The sequence below is a fragment of the Coniophora puteana genome (genome assembly GCF_000271625.1).
Source record: "Coniophora puteana RWD-64-598 SS2 unplaced genomic scaffold CONPUscaffold_18, whole genome shotgun sequence".
In the NCBI taxonomy this organism is placed as follows: domain Eukaryota; kingdom Fungi; phylum Basidiomycota; class Agaricomycetes; order Boletales; family Coniophoraceae; genus Coniophora; species Coniophora puteana.
The window spans coordinates 1-10,164 of NW_006913070.1; the positions used below are offsets into that span (position 1 = coordinate 1).

A 10,164-nucleotide genomic window follows, 5' to 3' on the forward strand; every position below is an offset into this window, starting at 1 on the left:
CATGGTGGTCGACGTGATGGTGGGTACGGCGGATGGCGTGGTGGTGGGCACGGCGGATGGCACAGCGGTGGGCACAGCGGATGATGCGGCGATGGGCGCGGCGGATGACGTGGTGGTCGACGTCATGGTGGGCACGGCGGATGGCACGGCGGTGGGCACGGCGGATGGCGTGGTGGTGGGCACGGCGGATGAAGTGGTGGTCGACATGATGGTGGGTACGGCGGATGGCGTGGTGGTGGGTACGGCGGATGGCGTGGTGGTGGGTACGGTGGATGATGTGGTGGTCGACGTGATGGTGGGTACGGCGGATGACGCGGTGGACAACTCCACATCCCCAAGCACAGGTGTTGCTGGAGTGGTTGCAGGGGACAGGGTGCCTACAGAAGGCGATGTTGAACTGGATGAAGGGGTTGCTGTTGTACGCAAGGCTCCTGTCTTCCTGTTATAGCGTCGTCTTGTCCTGGGCTGTGCAGTATCGGATGCAGGGACCAGAGGCGGGAGGTCGATGACGTCAGTACTTGCTCCCAGGGAGACTGAAGAAGGGAAGTGCAGCGGATCCGCGACGATGGCATCGCACTCCTGGATTTCGTACCAGTCTTTGATGATAGCCTTGATATCGCCAGTTTTCATATCACTTGGGTCCTCCAGGGCAACTGGAAGGTCTTTATGAACAATAAACTTAGTCGGGTCGCTCATCGTATGTTTCCAGGAGACGGATTTCTTGATGCCAGTGTCCAGCGTGTAAACCATGTTGACAAAGTTACGGACCAAGGTGATAGTGTCTTGGTTGTTCAAGTCAGCATGGTTAGCAGGTATGCGCGGATAACCGTCATCCCGGGTGGCGAGTAGCTTCTTCTTTTTGGGCAACGCTTCCGCGCGTTTCGGCGGCTCAAGTTGCCCAGTCCCTGCACAACAGCAAAGTCAAGACAGTGAAGTGGGGGCGTTCATCCGCGACTCACGCAGAAATCTCTGATCCGCGTGGACACAAAGTGTTTTCATGAAGGTACGGTCGCCTGCCTCCGCGGTGTGGTACTTCGTTGTGCAATACTCTGGGTAGCGGCGGTGAAACATGTCGGGATCTCCTTCAAAGCTATGACCCAGACTACCAGTCTGTCAGTGCATCATCCGCCGCTGAGTGGATGGTTGCAACGTACTGTAAAACTCTGGTCTTTCCATTGGACTCGAAGAGCCCAAACATTACCAGCTCCATCCCCAAGTTCCGCAAGGCGTACAGATATGTGCGATTCATGAACAATTTCGCAATCCGGTTCCTCTCTCTGGAGGTGAAGCAAAGTGAGACATGGAAAAAGATAAACGGCGGATGGAGGCGGATGGAAACACGAACGCGTCTTGGATGTTTTTGGGAGCCCCATATAGATTCCAATCTTCCGCCTGCTTATTCCATTGTTGCCGCTCCGCCTCGGTCAGATCCAACCACATGTAGGCACGAGCTCGGCTGTGATGACCAACCCACCGCGAATCGCTAGCTTCCGTTGGGCATGGCCTGAGGTCGCCTTCAGTAAGAGTGTCACCTTTGGCCGCCTTGGTGGTTTTGTACCGCTCCCATGCCTGAGGGAGGTAACGGACGATGTCCTCCTTGTGGGCGTTGCGGAATGCGTTGTAGCCAGTGTACTGCTCCCATATACTACCTTTGAGCTTTGCCATCTCTTTGTGCTCTAGCGGGGTTCCCTCACAAGCCTTGCCATCCGGGTCAAAGTATGCCCAGGTTAACTGTGCAACCATGTCGACATTTCCCCATGAGAAGAGAAATAGTATTTACTCACCTTCTCAGCCTCCTCAAAGCCAGTGGGACCGCCGTCAAGTTCTGGATGGGTTGTGACAAGGGCAGTCGCAATTGCAAAGGTTAACATGTCGAGGTTCTTTTTTCGAATCACCAGCGACGTTCCTGTAGCAAGGCCTTCCCACTCCTGACGCCAATTGTCAAGACACTGCTTCACACCCTCAGTGAGTTGAGAGTCATTGGCTGACGACGCTGTTGGAGTCTCGGAGCCACCTAGCGGAGTTTCTGTAGCGGCTGACATTGATGGAGGATGAACCCAGAATGATTGAAGAAGACAAGAAGCAAATGAGGGAACCTGCCAGGATGAGATTGTGACCCAAAGAAGAGAAGGAGACACCCAAAGGTACGAAAAAAGGAAAAGGGAAAAAAAATCACAAGACCACACAACCTTGCCGCCTGCCCAGTTCCCACGAATTCACCGGGCCGCCGTCCTTGACTCCACCGGTTACCCCCAGGAACCGAGCTACATTGGTTTTGCAAGCGAAGTCCAAATACAGGATCCGCCGACTTGCTAACCGCCGGTTCCTATTCCAGCCCATGGGAGATTTACATGTGTACCTGACCAAACCCCACATCAGTTCTGCAAGCGATGTCCACGCGATGATGGCGCGCCCAAGGTTCTCGCCCAGCATGACCGGCCCATGTTTGAAGCGGTCGGCCGGGGAGAACGTGTACTGCGTCACCTCGGGACGGATGGTAGTGGGCGCTACCGTGGGCGTCAGGACGGGCGTCGCTGCTGATTGTATACGGTGACTGGTGTTGGAGGACCTGGCGGAGGTTGGCCCAAGATCGGACGGCTGCCTGGTGACAAGGTTGACATCGAGGGCCAGGATCCGGGGCTTGTCGAGCCGCAATACAGGACACAGGATCCGCCGACATGTTACCCGCCGGATGTTACCCGCCGGTTTCTATGCGGGCCTTCGGCAGATTTACATATGTACCCGACCAAACCCATTGATTTCACAAGGGAAGGTTCAGCTACAGCATCCGCACACGTCATACCCACTGGTTTCTATCCAACCATTTACCCGATTCAATCTGTGCCTGACTATGCGATCTGAAGTAATGATACTAAATCAGATTTGACCACTTCGTCCAATCACTTCAGGGGCTCTGTTATCGATGAGAGATGATTCCCTTATCCCGATGAGACATTTGCCTGCATCCTCACTTCCTGCACCCTCGCTTCCCCAGCCCTCATTGCGAACACTCACCATATGGCTCCGCGACGCAAAGCAAAAGAGTCTGGGGAGCCTCCTGGACGCAAAGCAAAAGAGCTGGGGGATCCAACAGATGAGCCAGACATGGAGGAAGTATGGAGGACTAGGGCTGTGACGCGTCGAGGCCAAAAAGTTGAGGAGCTTTACCAAACTGAAGAGCCGATTGTCACTGGTAAGAGAAGTGCTATCCCACAACCCATTCGCCCTGTTGCAGGTCCCAGCTCTTCAGCACCCAGTCCATTGAAGAAAACAAAGCTTTTGCCAGAGGATGAAGAGAATAAGGAGGACGAGGAAATGGGGTGGTGGGGAGTTGATCAGGACGACGACATGGGCGTCCCTTTTGCTGGAATGGAGGGAGACACAAAGTCGACAAAGGTGAGAGTGCAACCCATCTGGCATGGATACTTGCACTGAGCAGGAACAGGCACAGCATGATTATTTGCGAGAATGGGCAGACAAGCACCGGGGATATGCTGATATCATTGTCTCGATGGAACAGCGATCCATGGACTATGCAAGTCAATCGGATGGACCACCAGAGCCCATGTGTCGATGGTGCAAAGCCAGGGAGCCCACCTGGAAATGCGAGGATTGCTTTGGTTTCCCTGAAGGATGTCAAGACTGCTTCTCAAAGGCCCACAACACGCTCCCGTTTCATAATGTTCTGTCCTGGACAGGTTTGAGCTCTGTGTTTATATCACTGGCATTGTATATCATCTGATGTCGACATCTCCAGGCACTCACTACGAGCCTTCGTTCTTGCACAAGGCAGGGGTTGTCATCCACTTGGGGCATGGCGGTACACCATGTCCCACACCACATCCTCCGAAAGACCCACCAACAGCTTCAGACCAATCCTCAAATCCAAGTTTTGAATCCGAACGAATCTCGTTCAAGGTAGGGCTGGGGAAGGCCTTCACCAGAAAGCATATCGACGAGGAACGTAACTCGTACCTTGTGGTGGTTGACTGCAATGGTCTCCACCAAGTTGCTGTTGACTGGTGCAGATGTTCACCAGCGGTCAATCGACGTTATGACATTCAACTGTTGCAGTCCGGCTTGTACCCATCTACACCTAAATCTCCTCGGACAGCATTCACATTCCGACTGCTGGATAGTTTCTTGCTGATGAACAGGGAGTGCAAAGTTCCCGCCATGAGCTATTTTTCTCTATTGCAGCGACAAACCTTGAGCATTGCTCCGCAGGAAGTACCTGTACGTCCTCATGGTACTTGTGCAAATTCCTTTGTTCTGATTACATGACTATTAGGCTCGTTATGTTGAACTGCAACGGTGTTCACGCCAGTGGCGGTTCATGAAGGCGCTGATAGACAATGGCCATGTTGTTGGTCCCACAGCGGCGGACGGCTTGGGAAAGGGAGGGATACAGGCAATTGGCCGAAAACTTGGCCAAGGGGCGCTTGCCACCGCATGCCCAGCTTGTCCACACCCTGGAATAAACATGGCGGATGATTGGAAGGATGACCCCGACTGGTGGGTGCATGGAGTTGAATCCGCGGATACCACTCACCTTTAATCATCAACAAACAGGTTCAAGCACGCAGCAACGCTTTGTGTAGACGGTAACTTCAAGGCGGACCACTTGCGGATGAAGAAAGAAGAAAATGACGTCCCTTTGGCGGATGGAGCCAGATACATGACCGAAAGCTCCGCTTACAAGGTGCACTTGGCGGCAAGTGAACCCAGCAGCAGACGAGAGGTAACGTTTGTTGTCCGCCGTTGCTTCATCGCTTGCCTCACAACCGCGGGCAGGTGTCGACGTGCAATGCTCACCGTGCTGTGACTCAAGCTAACCAAGGTCGAGGACTGCACAAAGATGTAAATGGGATTGCAGCCGTTGCATGTGCAAGGCATGGCTTCTTTGTTCCAGGAACCGGAGTGGATATACATCTAGGAGAGCGGTAGGCCCCATTTTTCCATCCGCCTGCATCCGCCCTAATTTTGATAGGTTTTGTACCATCGATTGGGCAATATACATGGGATCACTCTGGTTCTTGGGGCTCCTGCATTTGCTCTGGCTCTATGACATTTGGTGCATATACAATGCAAAACTCAAGCAGCGCTTTAGTGACAGTTCAACCATCTCATTCCCTCCTGGTCTTACTATTGCTGGTGGCATTGGCCAATTTCACGTTCACGGTCACAAGGGGGATTGCTATGCTCGCTATTCTCCTTTGTTCATCCTGGGAGCTGGATGGGTGGACGGCGAAATACTGGAGACACTTTGGTCCATGCTGAATGAGATTTCTCGTAGCACCCGTGCTATGACCACCTCCCACAGAAAAGAAGTCCTTGATGACCACATGGACGACTCGAACTGGAAAAAACTGATCCGTATTGGTATGTCGATCCACAGGCTGAAGACTTACTGTTGACCTCAACCGTGATTCATTTCCAATTTCCATGTAGCATTATCGCTAGCGTCAAAGTGGCGGAAGGCTGTCCAGGAGTTTGTCGAATCTCAAGACGTCCTCGCGGATCTGTCAGAGGTTGCAGGAAGTGAACGTGTTCAGGAATGGACCGCCCAGCTCGACCAAGCATACAAGGACCGCGCGGACGACGTCAAATCGATGGACATTTTAACAGTACACTTCCCCGAGGTTCCGTCCCAGGCACAAATCGAGGAAGAGCTTACAAAAAACAGCCCCCGTGCATCCGCGGTGAAGGGCATGACATCCGCCGAGTGGCTATCAGAGGGACTGAACATCGGCGTCCAACAGTACGACGTGCCAATATTGGGTGTCACGCAAATGGCTAAATCAATTTACAGATTGAGGGTCATCGAACTTGTCAAGGTGTCAGAAGGTAACGATCAAGTTGAAAGCGCACATAAAGCTAGAGAAGGCAGGCGGGCCCTTGCCAACCGGCTGAAAATCTGGTTTGCAGAAGCGCCTATATTCGTTGGTAGCTTGGTCAAATTGAACCTGGAGGAGGAGTCTCCGGAGTTGCGAAAGTTCAAGGCAGACCGACGACTGAAGGGCAAGGCAGCTGCATCCGCTGGTCCCGCTGCGTCAACGTCCACATCCGCTGCTACGTTGCCCGCTGCAACCGGGACTATCGAAGAAGGCACGAGATCCGCCGCTACCCAGCCATCCGCCGAGATGTCCGCAGATATCGATTTATCCGCCGAAGAGTTGACTTTCAGCGAGGCTCCCGAGCATGTCGTGTTGCCACTACCGTCCGCATTTGGAGCCGCGGCCTGTGAGGCACATCAACTGAGCAAATTGATGGAGCAGGAGGCGGAGCTGAGGAAGGGACAGATGAACGACCACCTCAACGAAATGAAGATTGGTATCGCTAGGAAGGCATTGGGGTGGAGCCGAGATGTCCGCGCTGCCCGTGGTAGCGTGCACCAACAAACAAGGGCACGAGCAAAAGTGCATCGCATGGAGGAAGAGCTGCGCCATCACACTCGCGTCTATCGGTCTGCTCGGGAAGCTTCAATTAGCATGGGCTTGCTTGATGAAAAGTACGAAGAGCTATTGGAAGCACACCTTAACGCAAAAGCAGTCGACTTGAATCCAGCGACAAGAGGAATCAGAAATGCTCACCTACCATGGATCTGGCGGATGCACACAGAGAAGCAGGACACGCCTGAATGGATGTTGACTTGTGCGTTTATCCCCTTGTCCTCTGCTCCCCAACTGACGCAATGGTAGTTGCTCGGATTCAATGGATGAGGGAGAAATGTCGATTTGATCGGTGGCAAGAAGAATTGCTCATTGTCCAGGAAGAAATGAAGAGAGTCAAACGGTACTTTGATTTCCAGGCAAGTGACTGGGAGACCCGCTCAAACACTAAGGATTTGCCAGGCGGACACGTCGCTCTGGCAAACAGGAAACGAGGGATGTGGCATGCGTTGTCCCGCCTGGCGGATGAGACCTTCAAGGGTTTACCACCCCATCCGCCGCTTGTAGATAATAACGAGTGATGTATCGATACATATCGTCTCTCTGATCTCTGCTCTCTCTAATCATCTTCTGGGACAATCTTCTTTTCTACGTCACCGGACAACTAAAATATACACCGTGTAGATTACAGCGGTTGACCAAATCCACAGTCACCCAGCGCTTTACTCATATTCTGGAGTGCCACTCCAATGGTATTGAGCCCGCTGCTGATTTCTGTGAATGCCTTTGAGACGTCATCTAATTTATTATGAGGCGGATGACAAGCGCGGATACAACCAATGTAAAGCTTACTTGATATAGTGGATTCTTTGGACTCACGATGGTCGCTGGGCACGTAGTCGTCATCCGATTCTGGCGGCGGGTTCCACGCGGACGGAGGAAAAAATGCGCCGCCTGCACGGGGGTAGGTCTCCCTGGGCTGGGGGGGTTATTAGCTAAGTTGCAAAGCACCTGGCAGTTGACTTGCCAGGCGGGTGCCAATCCCAATGTCGTCCGCGTTCCTATCAGTACGTGTTTGTGTTTGGTAGTGGGTCAACGTGATTGGACAGATGCTTGACGTACTCAGGGCGTTCAAGGTCAATTATGTCTTGAGGTTTGCACGCAACAGTTTGCCGCCATAATTTGGCGGATCCCTCGTGCAGCCCCATCCACCACCTATCTTTCATCTCCTCGTCCCCGTTCCGGCGGACCCATTCAGCGTACCATACCTCTGAGACGAGTCTGGTCGTCTCGTCGAGAACATGAACAGTAGGGTCCCATCTCAAGTCAAGTGCGCGGTCGAAAATAACTGGATAAATGTAAGGCAGATCGAGATTGCGCAGTGTGGCGAGGAGTTTGCCCGCGAGATGCTGATCATGGATCAGTCCAATAACAAATCAGGAGATATATGGAGATCCGCCGCGGCAGTGCCTCCGCTCCGGTGAATCAATCATCCGCCGAGTCGATGTATGCGATGGACTCAGGGAGGCGCCGACAAGCGGATCATTGATCGGCGGATCCGCCGGATCGGCGGATGGAACTGAACTTTTAATTATCACTCACCACTTCCTCCTTCCACGGCGGAAGGAAAGCCTCCGGGAGAGCCCTCCTCCGTTCCCATGCACGGATCGCAAGATACAGGCGGACCGCAACAAGGTCGACCAACCGTTGGACGCCTTGCCCGTCCAACCGAATCGTACGCTGTTCTTTGAATAGATACTTTGGTTCAGCTAGGACTAGTTCAACCAACTCGTAATCGTTCCCTGGTGCTGGAACCGTTCGTGATTTGGTCAAGAGGATGACCGTTGATCTTGCCCATACCGGTGGTTCGTGGAGTGAAGGCATGTATATGGGCTGTTGGGGTTGTTGAAGGCAAACGTCTGGTGGAGGGAACCTGGGGCGAGGGGTTTATGTACCGGCAAGAATCGGCATCACTGTGAGAATATCGGGCAAATTTGACGGCATTACGTAATGGAAAGTTCTTCTATCAGATTTGGCAAGTGGGCACGAGGCAGGAGATAAGGGTCCACAGCACCCAGGGGCATCCTTGCCTTCTCTCTCCCATCACCTCCACCATGGATTACGACGGTACCGTCACGCTCTCCCTTGCCCTAAGAGTTATCGTGCTCAAACAACACCATAGAATTAGGTAGCCCCACTGACGCGCCGGAGGAGCCGAGGTCCGTCGACAAGGGCAAAAAACCGGCAATCTCTCTGGGCATTGGTGGGCAAGCTCCCAACTTCGCGGAGCTCGCAAAGTACGGAGAAGACGACGATATGGGTGCGTAGCTATTTCATCTCTACCCCTCCCCCAAGGACCGATCGTAATGGCGCTAGATAACGACGACGATTTGGACGCTGCGTTTGCCAATATCGCGAAGCGCATGGGGAACGCACCGGCAGGCGAGGCAGTCCCGTCCGCCGGTAAGAACAAAACTAACAACACCGCGACCTCGGCGGCTCCGTCGACCTCGGATGGCCCCTCAGCGGACCCTGCTACAATGGACGCAGAGATGTCTGTGGATAAGAAGGCGGGGAAGGCGAAGGCCGTGCACTCCACCAAGCCGAAGCAAAAGGTCGTCCCGGGCAAAACCTCAGGTGAGGCGTCCATTACAATTGGTATGTTATATTCCCCTTAGAGATCCAGAAGCCGCCCCGTCGTCAACTGCTGCCTCAACCTCGCGCGCGGCTGTCTCCTCCCCGGGTCCCCAGCGTGAGCCTCAGGGTGACTCAACCTCCGGTAAGCGGAAGGCGTCGTCTCCTGTACATGCAAACCCGATTGCCAAACGTCCTGCAGTAGGCTCCGCTGGTGGCGAGCGGAACACTTTGACGATTCCCTTGGGTGCCCAGAGCGTACCAGGAGCTGGCGACCGCAAGAGTCGGTCAAAAGACCTCTCTTCGGCGGACGACGAAAGCGCGGCGATGCGAGATTTCCATCGCCAAACCGACTACCTCTTGCGTTTCGTTACGCCGTCCGCCATCGTAGACTTCCTGCAATCCGCCGAAAACGCCTTTGGCAACGATCTGGTCCGTGGCTTCGACGTTGTTGGTGAGCAGGTTGTGGGCAGGGCAGAACAAGCCGCGGACAGCGGACAAGGCACTTCGTTCACAGTGAGGTGCCCTGGTGGCCTCGCGCCCAAACACGTTTGGCTCGAGTACGATTTTTAATCATCTTGCATATATCTCTCAACGCACGTGCTCCGGCAATAACATGTGTTTATGCCAATTCCATGTCCTGGGTCAGTTGCAAGTGACATGTATGAGCGGACAGTCAGCACATTGGTCATCCACCTCAGCCTACTGGTTCTAGACACCAATTTCGGCGGATGCAGGAGCCGCCCATATCATTTCGTTGAATTTGAGACCCATCCGCCCAGTACGTCAACTTGTACACCGGCGGATGTGTTTTCGCTTTCGCTAGTGCCCAAATCTAGCCTCTTCATGGTTTCATCTGTTTAAGTCTCACTTTTTCATTTCAGTGTCTACTTGGGCATCAACTCATGGCCTTCGTCCGCTCCCAAAGCCCAGGGGCAGTCGAGCCCCATCCGCCAACACTGATGGTGTATCATCCGCCAGCAGCCCATCCGCCTATATTGCTCGTCAGCCTGCACTGATTGCAACATTCACCTCCATTCTCCAGTGTACCCCCAAAAAAACTGCTGCTAATCCATCCGCCGATAACGCTTGTCGACCGCCACCGCCCATTCGGTCATATCATAAATTTCATGAGCTG

The 10,164-nt window shown here is 53.6% G+C and overlaps 4 protein-coding genes across 4 annotated transcripts; 2 read left to right on the forward strand and 2 right to left on the reverse strand.

Annotated features, from left to right (window-relative positions):
• Nucleotides 1-27: 27 nt before the first annotated feature.
• Nucleotides 28-2,680, reverse strand: CONPUDRAFT_77578 (uncharacterized protein; the record flags this gene model as incomplete). Its single annotated transcript, XM_007776623.1, has 8 exons — nt 28-905; nt 960-1,090; nt 1,155-1,277; nt 1,346-1,731; nt 1,785-2,096; nt 2,221-2,326; nt 2,360-2,507; nt 2,620-2,680. Coding segments are annotated over 8 exons (2,145 nt in total), but the record flags the coding sequence as incomplete, so codon positions are not given.
• Nucleotides 2,681-3,451: 771 nt separating this feature from the next.
• Nucleotides 3,452-6,931, forward strand: CONPUDRAFT_32522 (uncharacterized protein; the record flags this gene model as incomplete). Its single annotated transcript, XM_007776587.1, has 10 exons — nt 3,452-3,698; nt 3,758-4,236; nt 4,292-4,366; nt 4,412-4,515; nt 4,573-4,741; nt 4,795-4,943; nt 4,991-5,382; nt 5,452-5,995; nt 6,188-6,654; nt 6,702-6,931. Coding segments are annotated over 10 exons (2,856 nt in total), but the record flags the coding sequence as incomplete, so codon positions are not given.
• A 146-nt stretch (nt 6,932-7,077) lies between these two features.
• Nucleotides 7,078-8,276, reverse strand: CONPUDRAFT_159512 (uncharacterized protein; the record flags this gene model as incomplete). Its single annotated transcript, XM_007776624.1, has 4 exons — nt 7,078-7,190; nt 7,245-7,366; nt 7,515-7,801; nt 7,995-8,276. The coding sequence occupies 4 exons, from the start codon at nt 8,274-8,276 to the stop codon at nt 7,078-7,080; spliced, it is 804 nt and encodes a 267-aa protein (XP_007774814.1).
• A 230-nt stretch (nt 8,277-8,506) lies between these two features.
• CONPUDRAFT_77581 (uncharacterized protein) lies at nt 8,507-10,045 on the forward strand (the record flags this gene model as incomplete). Its single annotated transcript, XM_007776625.1, has 6 exons — nt 8,507-8,519; nt 8,575-8,712; nt 8,748-9,029; nt 9,073-9,542; nt 9,742-9,807; nt 9,911-10,045. The coding sequence occupies 6 exons, from the start codon at nt 8,507-8,509 to the stop codon at nt 10,043-10,045; spliced, it is 1,104 nt and encodes a 367-aa protein (XP_007774815.1).
• Between the last annotated feature and the right edge of the window lie 119 nt (nt 10,046-10,164).